This window comes from Podarcis vaucheri (genome assembly GCF_965113315.1).
Source record: "Podarcis vaucheri genome assembly, chromosome: 2".
Taxonomy (NCBI): Eukaryota; Metazoa; Chordata; class Lepidosauria; order Squamata; family Lacertidae; genus Podarcis; species Podarcis vaucheri.
The window spans coordinates 2,023,705-2,044,907 of NC_138760.1; the positions used below are offsets into that span (position 1 = coordinate 2,023,705).

General features: G+C 44.1%; 1 protein-coding gene across 4 annotated transcripts in view; it reads left to right on the plus strand.

Annotated features, from left to right (window-relative positions):
• Nucleotides 1-2,364: 2,364 nt before the first annotated feature.
• HDAC7 (histone deacetylase 7) overlaps nucleotides 2,365-21,203 on the plus strand; it is a 201,963-nt gene continuing 183,124 nt past the window's right edge. For 2 of the 4 annotated variants that reach the window (XM_082207919.1, XM_082207920.1), the window contains exons 1-2: nucleotides 2,368-2,613; nucleotides 5,053-5,277. Coding sequence is in view for 2 of the 4 variants with exons in the window: in XM_082207916.1 (XP_082064042.1) it covers nucleotides 2,595-2,613 (19 nt within the window). In the remaining 2 variants the exon portion in view is untranslated. Of the gene's footprint in view, nucleotides 2,614-5,052; nucleotides 5,278-21,203 lie in introns of all 4 variants that reach the window. The other 2 variants (XM_082207916.1, XM_082207917.1) reach the window with 2 other exon arrangements.

Consider the following 21,203-nt stretch of genomic DNA (forward strand, 5'->3'; position numbering starts at 1 on the left):
CTGCTGACCATTAGCCATGCTGGCTTGGGAGTTGGAATCCAACAACATCTGGAAGACCCATTTTCTTCATCCTTATTTTAACCCTCCCTCTTTCTCTCCCCCTCTCCCTCTCTCTCACACATATACACATCATATACTTTTTCTTATTATTATTTGTAGCTGGTGCTGATTTCAATAAGTATAATCCTATAGACAAGGCAGGCATCTGGTCTAGATAGTTCCACTAACAGATGTCATATAAGTGAATATAATGCCAGCTATATTCTGGCTTAAACTGGAATTTATTTTCAAGTTATTCAGAAGGCAGTAACATCATGTTTTCCTCATCTATTAAATCCAGTAATACACGTAGTTTAGCTTCCACACAGCCCTTCCAAATCACCAGCTTATTCCCAACACACATTATTGGGTCATCACAAATATTCTGAAACAAATGTGCAAGAGGACCAAATGTTTGCATTGCATGATGAGATCTGCCAGTCTTGTCTGCCTGCAGAGACTGTACATGGTAAACTGTTGTTGTCGCTGTGTTTTAGATACCACTGCTGACAATTCCATTAAACTCTTTGCATATGAAGTTTCTAACTGAATCCATCCTAGAGCCCAAAATTATGTTGCTCTAGCAGAGGCTTCCCCAACCTGGTGCCTCCAGATCTAGTTGGGATACAACTCATACCTTCCCTGGCCATATTTGTCAGGGCTGATGGGAGCTGAAGTCTGACCATTTCTGCAGGGCTTCAGGCTGGAGATGGTTTCTTCAATGGTCACATCTGCACCATACATATGACACATGTGAATCCCAGAAACTATAACTTACCCCTCGCAGAGATACAATTGCCACCAGCCTTAACAAACTATAGTTCCCAGGATTATTTGGGGGAAGCCACCGTGTGCTTTAAATGGGCATTGAATGTGCTTTAAATGGCTGTGTAGGCTCAGTGATAAGAAATGCCAAGTCATAGACACATAAATTAGGAAGCCCTTTGGGGTTGGCTGCTGTAGCAGAGAGAGCAGTATCAGATCTTCTTTAGTCCTCAAATCTCTTTACAAAAATCCTGGGGAGTTGTATTTTGGCGAGAGTGGGTGCTGAAAATTCTCTGTTATTGATGTCTCACAGAACTGCAGTTCCCAGAATCATCTGGGAAATGGGATTGGCTGAAGCAGTTCAAGTCTGTTGTGCGTAGAGAAGCCAAAGAACACAAAGGTAGTTTGTTTTTGTAGAGGCAAAAAGAATTCCAAAATATCACCTGCATGTTTTTACTAAACTTTATTCTGTAAGAATGTAGGATGTGAAGAGTGTTGTCTTCTACCAATCTTAAAAGATGTGTGCAAAAAGCACAGTTGTGAAAATGCCACGTCACACCCAGGCTTAGTTAAGATATTATTATTTCAGCCAGAAGTCACAGGAACTCAGTTCTGGCCCCTCTCAGGTGGACGCCATTGCCACTATAAGAGTGCAAGGGTACATGCTGAGTTCTGGCACCATTTCCCCCCTAGAAAAATAGCACTGATTGTTGTTGTTATTACTACTACTACTAATAATAATAATAATAATAACATGGCACTTGTTATCCAAAGATCTCCAAGCAAAAACACATTTAAAAACAAAACATACATTATGCCACCAGAAAGAATACAAAACACCCCACAAATACACAAACACACAAAATAATCATTTGTACTCTGCACCTAAATTCAGAAGAGTTCACCCAGGGACAGAGAAGCTGTTGACAAAAATCGCTCTGAGATTTTGAAGTTTGGTGGTGGGGACCTGCCTGGACCACAAACGCGTCCTTTGCACAAGTTTGGACTGGGCAGGGGTCCGTCTTGATGGGTTGTGCCACTTGGGAATCCTTTTTTCTTTCTCCTTGAACATATGTGTATGTGTTTTATTAGATATAAACTCGGATTCCACGTACCACATTGGTAACATTACCGTAACACATTGCTAACATTTGACTCACAAGATCTCGGAAGGATGGAAGTCGGGGAGAGAGAGAGAAAGAGAGACAGGAGGAGGGTGTGTCTGAAAAATGCTGTTCAGATTCTAATGCTCTCTTTCTCTTTCTCATTCCCCACTTCGCGGTTCTTAAAGAAACTATACCTCATTTTATTATTTTCACATTTATTTTTTTAGAAAGCGGAGTGGACTGTTGCATTGTTGTTCTCTGCCTTGTGTGTGACATGGTGCTTTTGAGAGGACATCTGCTGCCAAGGGAGGGGACCACAGCAGCTTGGCTAACTTTTTTCTCTTCTGCAGGATCTCTCTCTCTCTGCCTCTTTTTCTCTCTGCCTCTTTTTCTCTCCGCCCCTTGTTCCCAGGGTAGAGTTGGCTGGCTAGTCTTTCTGAGTCTGATAAAGCATTTCCTTCCATTGTCATTCTATACGGCCTCTGGGCCTTTCTTTTTCCCAGCCCCTCCCCTTCTGCCTGCCTGCCCCTCTCTCCCTCTCTCGCTCTCATTCTCTGTGAACCTCGGTAAATCTTGTGGTTTAAGAAAACTGCCTCCTTCTTAAAAAAAAAAGGGGGGGGGAGAGAGAAGTTATCTTCGAACGATGAGACGTTGCCTTCGAGGATTTTACTGAAAGCTCCCTGGATGCATGGACTCCACAGGGGTGAGTCGTTGCAGCTCACACAGGTTGCTTTATTTGCCTAAGAGAAGAAAACGGGAACAGGCAGCCTTGCGGGTAGCTGGCTGCTCTTGATGTTTTCTGTGCGTCTTGTCTTGTGACTTCCTACTTTCTCACATTAAGCAGACAGATGCACCCAAAGGGTTGGTGGTGGAAACCGCTAGCTGGTAAGCATGGCCTGACACTATGCTGCCCCTTGAATGTGGTGGGAGAGAAAGAACTCTGTGGCCTGGCTCCTGTGACAGGCCTGGCCATGCCATAGCTGCCTTCCGACGCATGCCTTCGCAGCCAGACTCTGGATTTATGGATGTACATTCTTAAAACAAGTCAGCAGCGATTTCAGTCCCCAGCATGGATAAAATGGGCAAGGCACAGAATTGTCTAAGTTGTATTAACGGTTTGTTCAGCTAGCTTTTCTAGTCAGCATTGTCTGTTGTGGTAAATTGGCAGAGTACTGAGTTACACAGAATGCTACTATTGGGAAGCATGGAAATAGAGTTAAATGCTTGGCGTTGTAACTGTTCCGTGAAGCACTGAATGCATTGCCCATTCTACCTGACTGAAAAGAAAGAGTTGCATGTGAAAGGGTCCACGCCTTTAGGGTGAGTCTGGCAAATCTGTGGCCCTCCAGATGTTGCTGGACTACAACTTGCTGGGACTGATGGGAGTTGAAGGTTCTCCCCCTCTGCTTTAGTGAGCCAGCCTCTTTTGTGATTTACCCCTCTTTCAGTGGCACCCCAGCCTGCACAGGCAATGTGCTGCTGTTTCCCCCCTGGCCTTCTCTTCTTGCCCATCCTGAGTATGAGCTGGAATGCTGTTGCAATGAGGATATCCTTCTGGAGACAAGGTGCAATCCTATCTAGAATTTTAAAGGGGATGATAACAAGGAAGGGAACTTTTGGGAGAGATCTTCAGGATGGATGAAGACAGGAAGTTAATAACTTTTAAGTATGATCAATATGTAGCCTGGCCCTGGGCGCCCCCATGACAGGCACAGAGGCAGCTGAGGCGCAGCAGCGGGTGGGTTTGTCTAATGGGCAGGTGCATGGAGGCAGCGGGTGAGGAGCCTGTTGGAGGCAGGCTCTGTTTGCCCTCCACATGGGCTCCACACATGCCCCTGGCACATGCCCCTAACCCAGCTGCCTAGTCCATTGGGGGGCCGCAATACTTGCCCCACCCCAGGCACTAGCAAACTACACTGCGCCACTGGCAGTAAGTCCAGCTAGGGTTGCAATCTATCCATTGAGTTCAAGGGGGCTTACAAGAAACTGGGTGTACAATTGCCGCCTCATAGATCCAGAGCAGATCACTTTTTCCTCAGTGATGTGCTATTTGCTCACTTTTGTTACCTGCTTGCTTCAAGAGCTTCTCATAGTTATTTGTTGCAATTGGCATGCATTGGGTTCAGGGTGTGATGTTTGGTACAAGGGTTTCAGACAGTGAGGCAAAAGCAGCAAAGCAGGGAGACTGGGGAAGCGCAAGGAGTTTTGTGAGTGGAACGAATTCTTAGGTTGCTTAGAAGCATGACTGTGTAAAAAAAGAAGAAGGAAAGGCATACATATTTACATTTCTGAGAGCGAGAGAGGAAGCATGGTTTGATGAGAACAATAAAGTTGCATCTGCACTGGCCAATTTAGCCAGTTCTGCTCTGGACTTGGCATTTGTGAGTTGTACTAAAATAGACACACAGGTTAGGCCCCCGCAGAATGGAGGCGGGCAAATGTTGTCCCCATCTTTTTTTTAAAAAAGGGGGTGGGGAGAAGACCCAGGTAACTACTGACCAGTGAGTTTAACATCGATACCAGGGAAGAACAGAGGGCGTTCTGAATCTGAATTCCATTTCAAAACATTTGAAAATGTTGTGTAAAAAATGGGTTTTTAATTTTTTTTAATCAAATATTGTTGATTAATAAAATATTCAACAACACTTTAGAAATCCAGTACTTTATATCTTTTACTTTTGAAAACATTTGAGTATTTTATATTTTTTTAAAAATAAAATATCGTAGATTAACATGGAAAATCCATTATATATTCAGTTGAAAAACTCTCAATGATCACAGCAGCATGAATGTTCAAAAGTACCAGGATGGAAATGAGAATTAGGTGAACATAAATGGTTGTTTATTTGTTCCTAAAACTGATTGAAGCGTTGCTTGAGAATTTTCCCCCATTTATTCCAGTCCTCCTAAATGTGCAAGCACTGCACGGGGTGAATGCGGAAGAGCTTGTAGCAAGTGGCAATTTACTCCCGTGCGCATGCAGCCACTCAGGGCCTCTCCCTTTTTGATGCAGTCATCATGATTTAGGCTCACAGTAATACCAGGGCAGTTATTCGTGATCCCACTTTCAATACTGTTTGCGCACATGTTCCATAGCTTCCTGCTGAAATCCTGTCTCTCTTTTATATCCCAAATGCTCCAGGTTTATTTTTCTGCCCACTTTTGTTGTGCTATAGCACAAGAGTGTCCCTCTAGATGACAATAATGCTGCAACATTGGGAAGGCATCTCTGAGCAACTAATAAAGCAGAACAATGTGTCCAGTATGGATCCTTTGCCAATGCAGTGTGATTGCATCAGTGGCATGTTGTAGCAAAAAACACCAGTCTGGAGAGGCACACCTGCTCGGAGTGGGCAGAGCAGCAATGGTAAATGTTGCCTTTTTGTCATTCCTACACACATTCACGCATCTCTCTCTATGACATGTCCAGGCAAGCAGGATATTATTATTGGAGATCAATGACACATTCCAACCAGGCAAAAACATTCCACGATGGTGTGAGGCAGGGCCAGTAGCAGGTGGAGCTGGAAAGACGGTGTGGTCTTGACAGAGTCCTGAGGGCCAGATAGAGGGACTTGGAGGGGTGCATGTGGCCTCAGCCTAGAGGTTCCTTATCCCTATCCTACTGCATGGAATAGGTTTTCTTGCAGCTTGTCTTTTTTTATAAATGCCATTTGAAGTCCAGTCCTATCTATATCTATATGTTCTCAGAAGCCTCACTCTGCAGTGCAGTCCTGCACAACTCACTCAGAAGCGCATCCCATTGCATTCAGTAGGACTTGCTTCCAAATAAACCTTAAGTTGCAATCATGTTAATTTCCCTGTAAGGAACATTTGACTAGAATCACACTGCTAAACTCATCAAACTGTACATGGGACTGTGACCTAAATCATGGCTGACTCTTCATATTGCTTCATTTCTAGTTTTCTCAGGCTAAGGATTGTCTTGTGACTTGTGCGATACCCTGCACCCTGGGGGCAATGAGGCAAGAAGCCTGTGGCAACCAGTCGATTTCCCTGCTAATGGAAAGGCCATAGCTCAGTGGTAGACCAAGCTCATTTTCTCCTGCTCTGGAGGGTAGGACCAATGGCTTCAAGTAACAAGAAAGGAGATTCCAGCTAACCATCAGGAATAACTTTCTGACAGTCAGAGCTGTTTGACAGTGGAATGGACTCCCTCAAGAGGTGGTGTACTCTCTTTCCTTGGAGGTTCTTAAGCAGATGTTGGATGGCCATCTGTTATGGATGAATCTCTAGTTGAGATTCCTGCTTGCAGGGGGTTGGAGTAGATGACCCTTCCAGCTCCAGAGTCCCATGATTCTATGATTCTCTCTGCTTTGCATTCAGGAGCAGCCAAGTTCAGTCTCTGGCATCTACAGGTAGGGCTGGGACTGTCCCTTGTCTGAAACCCTGGAGAGCCTGTGCCAGTTTGTGAAGACACTCTGGCAGCTTCCTGTGTTCCCTAGGCGTCAACTGCAGCATGGGGTTTTTTGTTTTTGCTGTGGCAGGAACCTAAGCAGCCTTTCCTGCAGTCCTGGCAAATTCTTTGGGGATTGACATCCTAGAAAGGAAACTGGACAAAGGGAGGAGGATGTTTACTTCTTTCTTTGTGGTGCATTTCCTGGTGGGCTCCCTGGCTTGATCTTGCTTTGTCCTTGAAGGAGGAGATCTGAGGCCCAGTTAAGAGGAAAGCAGCCCTTAGCAGGAGAAAGAAAGCCATAGACAGAAGGCTACACATGAGACGGTGGGGTGGGGTGGGGTGAAGTGGGGGCAGGGGTACTACCTGGCTTGTCCATTCTTATATATCCCATCGTTGTAGTGGATGGCTAGCTGAGAGGCAAATGTTGCATTACTCAAGGCATCTGGAGCTCTTTGTTCAGGTCTGTATGCTTGTAACAAAGGAATAGATAAGGGTTGGGGAACCTAAATGTGGCCCTCTGGAACTCTTTATCAGGCCCTTGGCACTCTCCCTAGGCTACACACCCTCCTCAGCCACATACCCTTACCAGCCTTTCTTCACACCCTCATCGAGTGCTGTGTCTTTGTACTCCATACCTGTCAAATGTCCCTATTTTCCCAGGACATTCATGGGATTACAGAAGCCACCCCAGCTTCTGATTTCATCCAAGAATGCCCTGTTTTCTCCGCTCCAGCACTGCCACTGCCAAGCGGAGGAAGAGGAGGTGGTGGAGCCAGCACTTATGCTTAGCAGAGGAACTTTTGTAAAGCAGAACCCTTGTGTGCAGGGTGAGATGGGGCATTTTCCCACCAGAGCAGACATGTGCGCCGCTCATGCCAGCCCGTCTCTGCCTCTGCCAAAGCCACTGCTGCTGTTGTGGTGGTTTGAGGTGCAGTGCAAGTGGAGGAAGCAAGCAAAGAGGGAAGAGAGTGAGCAGCTGCCAGGTAGGGGCTAAAGCAGGGTAGGCAGCCAGCTAATTCACGCATCTTTGGGTGTCGTGCTCCTGCCCAAGCCAGCCGGCACACCAGCTGACACTTCTCCCATTTTCTGCTGGAAAACATTGGAGGGTATGGCATTCTGATAATGCCTCTTGCTTGCCTGCCTTGGGGATAGAAAGGGGGGTGAGTTTGTGTGGCTCTACTGCAGATACTGCAGGCTACGGGCAGGTCTGCATCATACATGTAAAGTGCATGACTTTCCCCCAAAGAATCTTGGGAAGTGTAGTTCCCGCCTCAAAGCTGCAATTTCCAGCATCCCTGGCGAAGTACAGCTCCCATAATCCTCTGGGGAAAACCATGCACTTTAAATTTAGGTTGAATGTGCTTTCAATATATTTGTTGTTCTGTCCTCCAACTCCTATCATCCCTGAACTGGCTGGAGGCTGATGGAAATTGAAGTCCCTCAACATCTGGAGTGCCACAGCTGCAGGGCCACACCCCCCCTCCTTAAAGCTTCTCCATGATTCCACTGAGAAGAACGATGTCAACATGAGATGCCACGGTGGTGATGCATTGCTTTATTTTATTTTATTAAGAAGATTTATAAACAGCTTGCTCAGAAATATCTCCAATTGGTCGACAGACTTAATTATATATAAAGCAGGAGTAAAATAGACACAAACCAATTAAAATCAAATGTACATAAAATCATGTTAAAGAAAAAGGTGAAGTTAATAAATATCTAAAACAGATGTATTAGGTGGATAGCTTTCAGTTATGTCTTGATCACCCTACTGTTTTCTGTATACTTCCTGTGTTTTCCTGACTAGGAAAACCTGTGGGTTCTCCAGATGTTGTTGGAATACAATTCCCATCATCCCTGACCATTGGCCATGCTGTAAAACATCTGGAGGGCATAGGTTGGTGAAGGCTGTGTTAATTTTTTGTGGTTTTCTTTTCAGTTTAGTAGGGCTGCCATACATCCAGATTTTCCTGGACATTACCAGGATTTCAAAGGCAGAAATGACGCCCAGGGGTGGGAATTTCCGAAATGTGGCACTTTATCCTGGATCTTAGGCAAGTCAATCGAATAACTGTGTTGGTGTTTTGGCATTTTTGTAAAAAAAAGCTCAACAGCTTTCAGGGTGTCCTGGTTTTTTAGACATGTTTTTAACCAACTACAAATTCTGACTCTTAAACAAATTTGGCAGTTAGGCCATAGGCACAAGGACTCAGCTGAGTTGGGTTTGTTTTCTGGTCAGTTGATGATCCAAGCTGAGAAGCAGACTGCAAACATGCAAAATAAATTAGATTAAAAAGGAAGAGGAGGAGGGGGAGGAAGAGTTGTTAAACTGAATTTACTGTTTTCACAATCAAGGCCCCAAACTTGTGTGAAGAAATGTGTCCAAGGGATCACACAGAATTTTCCAAGACTTCTAGGTAAAAACTCACTCATTCTCGTGGTTCTTTGGAGCACCCCCTTGAAGCAAAAACAACGAAGTGTCATGACACCTTCCAGACTGCCAGATTTATCATGGTGTAGTAAACTTTAGTAAACTTTCATGGACTTAATGCACCAGTGGAGTTCAGCCCACAAAAACAACTTATGCCACAATAAATCTATCTTAAAGGTGCCACAAGACTCCTGGTCACTTTTACAGCAACAGGATAACAAGGCTGCCCCTCTGGAAGTGGTTACCCTTCTGGAAGTATCCTGCTCTTTAATCTTCTCTCCTATCTCAGCTCCTGCAGCTGCTTGATTGTTTCTGTTGCTCCTCTCTGAACTTCTGCCAGTTTATTTGCCTCTTGATAAAACAGTGCCCTGAGCTAAATATTTATTGCAATCTAGCACTGACATAGAGCAATTTCCCCCCTCCCCTCTGATTACTCAGAATAAAAATGGAGTCCTTTGAGAGCCTTGTGAAGTGGGGAGCATCACAATATCTGATGTTTAAAATGGAAGCAGAGATATAACTCCCTCTGATTTCAGCAAGTGTGATTCTTCATTGAAAAATAAGCGTAGAATAGCAGTAATTGGGTTCTGCAGAACCTGGGGGTCACATCTGGCATCACAACTTGAGCAAGAGCCATCTTGAACCGGAGTGTTTGTGGAAGGGATGGTCTGAGCTTCTTTAGGTAAGAATTGTTAAGTATAATTGATATAATTAGCACAGAAATGAAAATATATGTGCATTAATGATGGCCTAAAATTGAAAATGGCTATAGCTATATTACAGAAGGTTTAACGTGGTTTTTCCATGGGGATATATTAAAGCGAAGGAGAACAAAGCTCCTCAATGGGTTAATGAATACCTGTGGATTGTTTTCTGTTACTCTAAACTTTTGTAATCTTAGATCATGTGATGAAGGTATTGAGTTGCAAGTCTCTATTTTGAAGGGAGTTGCCTTTGAGTCTTTGTCTCCCAAACTTCATGGAGTGAGGATGTAAATGAAGAGAGAGTAAATAGTCTAAGGCAATGAAAGCTGGAATGCAGATTGTGGAGAGAGAGAGAGAGAGAGAGAGAGAGAGAGACCTTTGTTTATAGGGCTGTTTGGATTATTTCATATTTTCTAAGATAGAATCATAGAGTTGGAATAGACCACAAGGGCCATCGAGTCCAACCCCCTGCCAAGCAGGAAACACCATCAGAGCACTCCTGACATATGGTTGTCAAGCCTCTGCTTAAAGACCTCCAAAGAAGGAGACTCCACCACACTTACCAACAGTAAGATACTGAGCCTGTGCACAAGATATTGTATGGATAATTTTGGATGTATCATTTGATGTTCCTGTTTTATTTTGAAGAGTTCTGCTAGTAAAATTTGATTAATATTTTCATGGGTCTCTAGACAATGCTTTGTTGTCAGTTGTTGGTTTTGTTTTGTTTTTTTAAAAATATTTTTCCAAAGTTTTAATACATACAAATTTTGATTACCCTCATCTATCTGGTGTGTCTTCACTCCATCCCCCTCCCACCTCTCCATGGTTTCTCAATTCCTCCTTGTCCTGCTGCATATCATTCTTTGCCACCCTCTTTCACTCAGCTTAGTATCTAATTGTTTATTACTGCTGCTCACAGTTCAGGTCCTACTGGTAAATTTATCTGACTGTTACACTTCTTCGAATATCTTCGAATACTCTACAAAGGGTTTCCATTCCTCCCTTAACAGTGCCTCCTCTTGTAATGGCCCCTGCTTGTAATTCATGTACTAGTAACAGGGTCTTCTTATTTTAAAGTCAACAAATGCAAAAGTAGTTTCACGTGAACCTGTTTGCTAAGGGTGAGTATTTTGTTATCCCTGGCTATAACCTGACACCTTGCCTCATGTCCCTCTCTATTGCCTGCTACAGAAAGAGATGTGGCAATGTGCAGTGGCAGCAAGGCATTTGGGAAGACCATGCCCCACTCCCTTTTCAGAGTGGCCCTCTGGCAAAGCTAGTTGCTGACCAAGGTGCTGGTTATTTGGGTAGCTCAAAGAGAAAATTATTTTGTGATGTGGGTGTAAACCTATATACACACTTACCTGGGGCTTACCTCTGAGTTGGCGTGTATGTTGATCTGTTAGTGTGTTGTTTGCTTAGCAGTGAGACTTTGCTATGTTAACAAAGATGGGTAATGTCCAGATCTGGAAACATAATCAGAGAATTGTAGAATTGGAAGGCACCACGAGGGTCATCTAGTCCAACCCCCTGCAATGCAAGAATCACAGCTAAAGATCCCCTTGGCTGATTAGCATTCTATGTCCTTTTCAGTGTGTTTGGGGAGGGGTGTGATGGGTCTGTTTTGTTTTGTTCTTGTTTTTATTATACGTTTTGTGTTTTTATTTTGTATTTTAATGCTGTGAATCACCCTGAGGTCTTCAGATGAAGGGCAGTATACAAATTTAATTAAAAAATAAAATTAAATAAATTGATTGATTGATGGCCACCCAACCTTTGTTTGAAAACCACCAATGAATCATAGAATTATATAACGTTTTAGTTTCTTTTAAAGCTCAGAAAATAATTCTGAATTCCAGACAGTTCCCTCTTTCCCCAGGCTGGCTGGTTGGACTACATCTTCAGCCACTGCATCACAGCAATGGTGTTCAGTTTTTGCATGGGCAAATATGGAAGCCCACTTGACCCAATTTGTGGGCATTTTGAGTGAGTTCATGCAGAGGGCAGAGAGTCCGAGAGTTGTTTCATAGAAGTTTAACTATTAGTTGCCACAGTTTCCCAAGTATGAAGTAACTAGGTATACATCTGGCATGTGATGTTAGATAAGAGTGTCAGCCACGAGTGGGAAAGGAGTAGGACGCTGCTTGCATATATTACTTTTATGAAGGTGGAAAACAACCATTTTCAAAAGCATGGGCCCTTCATATCTGATTGAATGTGCATGCATTTTTGTTTTCAGGTTATCACCACCCAAGTGCCAATAGTCATGCATGAAAACAGCTCTTAAATTCAAGCATGGCAAAGGAAAAAGTTAGTGGTAAAACAGGCATACAAGAAAATATTTTGCGAAATGTAGTGGAAAGAGCTGAGAAAGATCAGATTCACTGATGACTTTGTAAAGTGTTTCCAAAGCAGTTTTGAAAATACCAGCAAAGAAAACACAACATTGCCTAGGAATTAGAACCTTGTTTTAGAGTCGTGATAAGATGTTTCAGTAATATGTTTTCAGAAAACCAAGTTTACAGACAGGTAGATCTTCAGTGAATGACAGATATTAGCATTTCTGTCCCTCTTATTTTTTACATGCATGATCCCCAGTTTAACCTAAGAATGGGAATCTTTTGTTTCATACAATCATAATAGGATTGTGTAGCTAATATGATATGTATTGATTGATAAAACAGCACTGTCATAAAAGTGTTAAAGCCTTTGACCTTGTCTTTGCATGTAGCAGAATGAGATGGCAGCATCTTGAGGGGGCCAAGTGGACTGTACCACTTCAGACTTCAGGACAGGGATTACCATTTTGGAATGCTCCTTCACATTAATAAGAAAAAATCCCTGCATGGTTTTTTAAAACAAAAAACCAAGAACTATAGCTTTGGAGAGAGGTGCTCTAGCTGAGCTTGCTACGTTAGTTTTCTACTTGCAGGGAGACCCCCCCCCCCATTTGAAAGCAGTAGTCTGAAAGTATTACATTCTGTTATCCACCTCGGTCATCTGCCATGTTATTACCACTTTTTCTGCTCCAAATATAGCTTAGACCAGTGCTTTTTTGCTGGGGGGACGTGAATCTAAGTTTGGCGTCATTGAGGGGCAGTATTTCAATATGAGTAGGAAAATGAGAGTACCCCTAAACATTTTTTAAAGAAAACACTGGCTTAGACTAATTCGTTTTTCCCATCTGGAAAACAGCAAGTAGTTTCTCTGGGACAGCAGGGGTTGGGGCAGCTTTTGGTTGAAATGAAAAGGGTTTGGCTGACCTATTGACTAGCACAGGGAATTAATGCAGTCCCCTTCTAGGATATAGCAGCCTCCCCCTCCCTTTTGATCCTTTGAATTAGGAACCCTGCTGCAGGCCTGGGTTAGGAGCTCTGCCAGTAGGTTGTAAAGAGCCTTACAAACAAACCAGTTATGTCACCTAAAACTTGTATGGAGCTTGAATTCAGGAGGCAAGCTTCATCAGATGACACAACAGAATGCATGAATCAACCACAGGCTTAGGAAATTCCATGGACCATTCTTGGGGAGACCCTTGCCAAGCTTTATAAGAGCTTAAGGGGAGTGAAAGCAAACACCTCGATAGTTTTTCTGAATGTCACGAGTCTTCTGCCAGTAAGAAAACAGCTGTCTTGAAGTTCCTGGTACAGCACTTTTTTTTTTGTTAATTACAATGAAGTCCTTCTGTATTCTATACTCGAAAGACAAGCAGCTGCATCTGTAACCACAAGAAGGCCAGGAGGTTAAGTGTCCAAATTCAGCTTCTCTATACGGAAGGCATGTGTCTCAGCTCATTTTTTGCTTTCCAAAAATATTAAGTTGATAGCTCAGCTTGGGTGTTGCACAATGAGCTATTTATAAATGTATACATTTCTTATGTACATGCAGAGTTGGCACTGTGTTGGAGGCAGCTGAGGCTAACTGGTGTGGCAGTGGGAGCTGTGCCTGAAGTGGTGTGGTGGTGAAAACTGTGCTGAAGACTCCAGCCTGAGGTTGAGCATAGGAAGCCCTAGAGCAGGGGTCTGCAACCTTTAAGACAAAAAGAGCCACTTGGACCAGTTTCCGAAGGAAAAAAAACTGGGAGCCGCAAAACCATTGGCCTACCGGGAGTCCAAAACAGGGACGTCATCTTCCTCCTCGCAGTCGTAGACCTGCATGCGCGCCACTGCCCTCCGATCTGACAGCGGGCGGGAAGGTGACGTCGGGACGGTGCGTGACTAATCCACACACCGCCCCCATGCGACGTCACAGCCAGTACAGCGTCCGCCACAGTGGGGAGTGTCGGGGCGCACAATGCGCCTCCCCTCGCTAGTATCCACCCCGGAGCCACGGCAAAGGTGTAAAAGAGCCACATGCGGCTCCGGAGCCGTGGGTTGCAGACCCCTGCCCTAGAGCAAGGGTAGCCAACAGGGGGCCATCCAGTCATTTTTTACTACAACTCCAATCAACCCCAGCTAGCATAGCCAATGATCAGGAATAATGGGAGCTGTAGTTCAACAACATTGTTGGCTATCCCTCCCCTAGAGAGGCTCAGAAGTGGTTTCTAATCATTTTTTTAAACTGGAAGTGCCAAGGATAGGTCCTTGGACCTTCTTCTGGCAAAGCATGTGCCCTGCCACTGAGTCCTCTCACTTCTCAAGTCTTTCTTTAAGAGCTACTTCTGCATAAGTAGAACCAGGTGATGGTGGGAAAGCCTATGAAGCCACCACTTTGCTGAAGCTAAGCAGATCTGGGTCTGGTCAGTGACTGAATGGGTGTGACTGAAACATATGCAAATAACTAACCGATCAACCCTGAACTGGCCTTGGTCCACCAGGTTGACACCTTCCTAGTCAACAGGCTTTCCTTCCCCCCTGTTCATTTCATAATCTTGCCCACACCTCACAACCCCATCTTGCTTGTCTAGCATGTGTAATAGCTTTTTTTTTCTGAGAAAAGCCCATAACTCAAGAGTCTTCTGTACAACAACTGCTCAAAGCCAGCATTAAAAATAAATGCAAGCTAATAATAGCACTGGCAATTTATGCAAATGATCACTTGCAAATGAGGAGGTGGCTGTAGTTTGCTGGCACAGTCTTAAAATATACACACTAACGTTGTTCTAAACTCTGTACAAAAAAGGCTGGGGGAAGTGCCATTAATAAAAGTATTGAATGAGAGTGCCAGGAGGGCTGTTGCACCCCACCCTGTCTTAGCAGCTACAAACAAACAAACAAACACTCTACACATTACAGACAAAAAAAGAAAAAAATCAAGTCATGCATATAGAAAAGATTAATATGAACACCCACCCCACTCCCAGGATTCCAGTAAGCTTGAAGCATGCAGAATGTTGTGTCCGTGCAAGATCTCTAGTGGTGGAGCATATGCCTTGCATGCAGAACGTAGCTTTGTACTGAATTGGGCTGCTGGTCCATCTAGGTCAGAATTGACTACATTGTGCAACAACAGCAGCAAGAATACTCATCGCAAAGCACTGGAAGACCCAAGATTTACCCACACTGGAAGAATGGCAGACGCAACTGATAGACTACATGGAGTTGGCTGAAATGACTGGCAGAATTCGAGACCTGGGAGAAGAGACGGTGGAAGAGGACTGGAAAAAATGTAAAGACTATTTACAAAAACACTATAAACTGTATGAATGCTAGGAGAATGCACGATTGAAAGTAACACGGCAGCAGTAATTTTTGTTCTAAGATATATGAGAATAAGTGATGTTTAAGGAAATGATGAAATTTGAAGCAACATTATGTTCAAGCCAAGCAGTTTAATTTACGATAAAGTTACCTAAAATTTGGAACATAATATCTGAGATTTATAAAATAAGAACTGAAATAAGGTAATAAATTGCTGTTTATAACTATGTGACTGAGAACGCAGGGGAGGGTGATGTGAGGAAGTCCAAAGATTATGAAAATATGACCTATGAATAACTGTATTTTATCTGTACTTTTGTTTCATTCTTTGCTTATTTCTTAATTTCATTTTGACTTTTTCTGTTTGTATGGTGATGGTGTTTTATATGTTTGGTGGTTTGTTTGTTGTTTAAAAATTGCAATAAATATTTTATAAAATAAAAAAAACCAGAATTGACTACATTGACCGGCAGCAACTGTGTAGTTCAGAGCCCTTAGTTCAGAGTCCTACCTAGATGGGGAATTCAACCAGGACCTTCTGCCTGCAGAGCACGTGCTCTGCCCCTGAGCTACATGACCCTTGCTGGGGGGGGGGGAACGGGACACGACCTGTTTGAAATTGCACTGCCACTTGCCAGTTAGTGCAAGGGACCATTGGTCTGAGTCTGCATAAGGAAGCTTCATCTTATCTGCCCCAGGGAACTCTAGGAATTATAGCTCTGCGCCTGAGGGCCAAGGGATTGTTGTGACAGAGTTCTCAGCTTCCACAACCTAGAATCTCCAGGGTTCTTTGGTAAAAGCCATGACAGTTAACATCACATACAATCATAGAATCACAGAATCATAGAAAATGTAGAGTTGGAAGGGACCCTGAGGGTCATCTAGTCCAGCCCCCTGCAATGCAGGAAGCTCAACTGAAGCATCCAGGACACATGACCATTCAGCCTCTGCTTAAAAACTTCCAAGGAAGGAGAGTCCACCACCTCTCATGGGAGTCTGTTCCACTGTCAAACAGCTCTTGCTGTCAGAAAGTTTTTCCGAATGTTTAGGTGGAATCTCCTTTCTTGCAACTTCAAGCTCCCCTTCAGAGCAGGAGAAAACAAGCATGCTCCCTCTTCCATGTGACAACCCTTGAGATATTTGAAGACAGCTATCGTATCTCCTCTCAATCCCCTCTTTTCCAGGCTAAACATACTCAGCTCCTCCAAGCGCTTCTCATAAGGCTTGGTTTCCAGACCCTTGATCATCTTGGTTGCCCTCCTCTGCACACCTTCCAGCTTGTCAACAACCTTCTTAAATTGTGATACCCAGAACTGGACACAGTATTCCAGGTGTGGTCTGACAAAGGCAGAATAGAGTGGTACTTCCCTTGATCTGGACACTATACTTTTGTTGATGCAGCATAGAATAGCATTAGCTTTTTTTTTTGCTGCTGCATCACACTACTGATTCATGTAGAATCATAGAATCATAGAATTGTAGAGTTGGAAGAGACCACAAGGGCCATCGAGTCCAACCCCCTGCCAAGCAGGAAACACCATCAGAACACTCCTGACATATGATTGTCAAGCCTCTGCTTAGACCTCCAAAGAAGGAGACTCCACCACACTCCTTGGCAGCAAATTCCACTGTCGAACAGCTCTTACTGTCAGGAAGTTCTTCCTAATGTTTAGGTGGAATCTTCTTTCTTGTAGTTTGGAGCCATTGCTCCGTGTCTGCTTCTCTGGAGCAGCAGAAAACAACCTTTCTCCCTCCTCTATGTGACATCCTTTTATATATTTGAACATGGCTATCATATCCCCCCTTAACCTCCTCTTCTCCAGGATAAACATGCCCAGCTCCCTTAGCCGTTCCTCATAAGGCATCGTTTCCAGGCCTTTGACCATTTTGGTTGCCCTCCTCTGGACACGTTCCAGTTTGTCAGTGTCCTTTTTGAACTGTGGTGCCCAGAACTGGACACAGTACTCCAGGTGAGGTCTGACCAGAGCAGGATACAGTGGCACTATTACTTCCCTTGATCTAGATGCTATACTCCTATTGATGAGGCCCAGAATTGCATTGGCTTTTTTAGCTGCCGCGTCACACTGTTGGCTCATGTCAAGTTTGTGGTCAACCAAGACTCCTAGATCCTTTTCACATGTACTGCTCTCAAGCCAGGTGTCACCCATCTTGTATTTGTGCCTCTCATTTTTTTTTTTGCCCAAGTGCAATATTTTACATTTCTCCCTGTTAAAATTCATCTTGTTTGTTTTTGCCCAGTTCTCTAATCTGTCAAGGTCGTTTTGAAGTGTGATCCTGTCCTCTGGGGTGTTAGCCACCCCTCCCAATTTGGCGTCATCTGCAAATTTGATCAGGATGCCCTTGAGTCCATCATCTAAGTCGTTGATAAAGATGTTGAATAAGACTGGGCCCAAGACAGAACCCTGTGGCACCCCACTAGTCACTCTTCTCCAGGATGAAGAGGAACCATTGATGAGCACCCTTTGGGTTTGGTCAGTCAGCCAGTTACAAATCCACTGAGTGGTAGCATAGTCAAGACCGCATTTTACCAGCTTCTTTACAAGAATATCATGGGGCACCTTGTCAAATGCCTTGCTGAAATCAAGGTAGGCTACATCCACTGCGTTCCCTTCATCTACCAGGCTTATAATTCTGTCAAAAAACGAGATCAGGTTAGTCTGACATGACTTATTTTTCAGAAATCCATGCTGACTATTGGTGATCACAGCATTCCTTTCTAGGTGCTCACAGACTGTTTGCTTAATGATCTGCTCCAGAATCTTCCCTGGTATTGATGTCAGACTGACTGGGCGGTAATTATTTGGGTCCTCTCTTTTCCCCTTTTTGAAAATAGGGACAACATTTGCCCTCCTCCAGTCTGCCGGGACTTCGCCTGTTCTCCAGGAATTCTCAAAGATGACTGCCAGTGGTTCTGAGATCACATCTGCCAGTTCTTTTAATACTCTTGGATGCAGTTCATCTGGCCCTGGAGACTTGAATACATCTAAACTAGCCAAGTATTCTTGTACTATCTCCTTAGTTATTCTGGGCTGTGTTTCCTCTGCTGAATCATTTGCTCCAAATTCTTCAGGTCGGGCATTGTTTTCTTTATCGGAGAAGACTGAGGCAAAGAAGGCATTGAGGAGTTCAGCCCTTTCTGTGTCCCCTGTTTGCATTTCACCATCTTCTCCTCTGAGTGACCCCACTGTTTCTTTGTTCTTCCTTTTGCTACGAACATACCCATAAAAGCCTTTTTTGTTGCTTTTAACCTCTCTAGCAAGCCTGAGTTCATTCTGTGCTTTAGCTTTTCTGACTTTGTGTCTACATGTGCTGGCTATTTGTTTGAATTTCTCTTTGGTGGTTTCCCCCCTTTTCCATTTTTTGTACACATCCTTTTTTAATCTTTACTCAGTTAAAAGTTCTTTAGATAGCCACCCTGGCTTCTTTAGGCACCTTCCATGTTTCCGTCTCATTGGTATTGCCTGAAGTTGTGCTTTTACTATCTCCCTCTTAACAAACTCCCAGCCATCATGAACTCCCTTTCCTTTTAGTATTACTGTCCATGGGATCTCACCCAGCACTTCCCTAAGTTTTATGAAGTCGGCTTTCTTAAAGTCAAGAAATTGAGTCCTAGTATGCTTGGCTGCTCCTTTCCGCTGTATAGTAAACTTCAGAAGAGCATGATCACTCGCGCGTAATGATCCTTCCACTTCTACCCCACTAACCAGGTCATCAACATTGGTTAGGACCAGATCTAAAATGGCTGTTCCTCTTGTTGCTTCTCCCACTTTCTGGACAATGAAGTTGTCTGCAAGGCCAGTGAGGAATCTGTTTGACCTTATGCTCTTGGCTGAGTTTGACATCCAACAAATATCCGGGTAATTGAAGTCCCCCATTACTACTATCTCCCTTCCTTTTGCATGCTTGGCCATCTGTTCCAGGAAGGCATCATCTATGTCCTCCGTTTGGCTTGGGGATCTATAGTAAACTCCCACAATGAGGTCACTGTTATTCTTGTCTCCCTTGATTTTGACCCAAATGCTCTCACTTTGGCTTTGAGGGTCATGTGAAGCTTGTGGTCCACCAAGACCCCTAGATCCTTTTCACATGTACTGCTAGTAAGCCAGGTGTCCCCCATCTTATACTTGTGCAGCTTCTTCTGCTGCTGCTTGTGCAGAACCTTACATTTGTTCCTGCTGAAATTAATTTTGTTTGTGCCCAGTTTTCCAATCTGCTAAATTCATATTGAATCTGGATTCTGTCATTGGTAGTGTTAGCTATCCCTCCCAGTTTGGTATCATCAGGGGGTTGGACTAGACAATCCTCAGGGTCCCTTCCAACTCTACAATTCTATGATTCCATAATTCTGCAATCTGCACATTTGAGGAGTATCCCCTCAATTCCTTCATCCAAGTCATTTATAAAGATGATGAACAACAACGGGCCCAGTAAAGAACCCTGCAGCACCCCACTTGTCAGTTTTCCCAGGATGACGAGGAACCATTAATGAGTACTCTTTGGGTTCGGTCAGGCAACCAACTACAAATCTACCTAACAGTTACCTCATCCAGCCCACATTTTACCAGCTTTTCTGCAAGAATATCATGGGGGATTTTGTCAAAAGCCTTACTGAAAGCAAGATACAGAAGCATTCCCCTGATCCACCAAGCTTGTAACTCTATAAAAAGGAAAAGAAATGAGATTTGTCTGGTATGACTTGTTTTTAAGAACTGCATGCTGTTTTAGTAATTACATCATCCTTTTCTAATTGCTCCCAGACAAACCAGTTAATTATCTGTTTTAGTGACCTTGCCTGGTATCAGTGTCAAGCTTACTGGTCGGTAGGTACTTGGGTCTTCTCCCCCCCTTTTTTTTTTTGAAGTTGGGGTCAACATTTGCCTGCTTTCATTCTGCAGGGACCTCACCTATTCTCCAGGAATTCTCAGAGATCATAGACAGAGACTTTGAGATTACATCTGCAAAATCTTTTAGTCCCCTTAGGTACAGCTCATCAAGCCCTGGAAATTTGAATTCATTTGAAGGACTAACTCTTTTCCTATCTTTGGTAAAAAGGGTCCCAAGTCAGTGCAAGCACATTCTTGGGGGGGCGGGGAGAGAATGTAACTCAGCTATAGAGCATGGAACCGGGGGGGGGGGAGTTGTGTGTGTGCTTTAAGTGGCATCAATTATTTTTATCAAATGGTTGTTGTTTTTTAAAATGGAACCTTTGACCCTCCAGGTGTTACCGAACTACAGCTCCCATTAGCCTTAGAAAGTGTGGCCAGGGTTGATGGGAGTTACAGTTGAACGGTTTTGTGTGTGTGTGTGTGTGTGTGTGTGTGCACACGTGTGAAGGGGAGAAAGAAAAACTTTCAGAAGCCAGAAAAGAAAAACAAGGAGGAAGTGATCAGGAGGGAAGGAACTCTGATAGGATGGGATGCAAGGCATAGCTTCAGGAGCGATGGTATGGATCAGGGGTCTGCAACCCGCGGCTCCGGAGCCGCATGTGGCTCTTTTACACCTTTGCCACGGCTCCGGGGCGGATACTAGCGAGGGGAGGAGGCGCATTGTGCACCCCGACACTCCCCACTGTGGCGGGCGCTGTACTGGCTGTGACGTCGCATGGGGGCGGTGCGTGCGTTACGATCCTGTATATATACCATTAAGGTAAGAAACAATATATGCAGTGTTATATTTGTTTTAAATGTCGCAATGGTTTTGCGGCTCCCAGATTTTTTTTTCTTCGGAAACGGGTCCAAGTGGCTCTTTTTGTCTTAAAGGTTGCAGACCCCTGGTATGGATAGTACCCACTTGATCTTCACGCGCTGATCTGGGGTTGAGCGCCTGTATGACCACCAAGGCTGCCCTGGTGGTTTTGGTGCTGTAAGTCACACTTTGCCAACTTGGCATCCCCTTAGATATTTTGCTGACGGGAGTTGTAATCCCAAACATCTGGAGGGGGCTGGGTTGGCGAAGGGGGCTGTAGGATGAAGCAGCAGCAAAGAAAACAAACATGAAGGATTGTTCTCCTAACAGTGCTACAAGCCTCCCTCCCTCCCTTGTTTCCCCAACAGTTGTGTTGACCTGGGCTGCAAG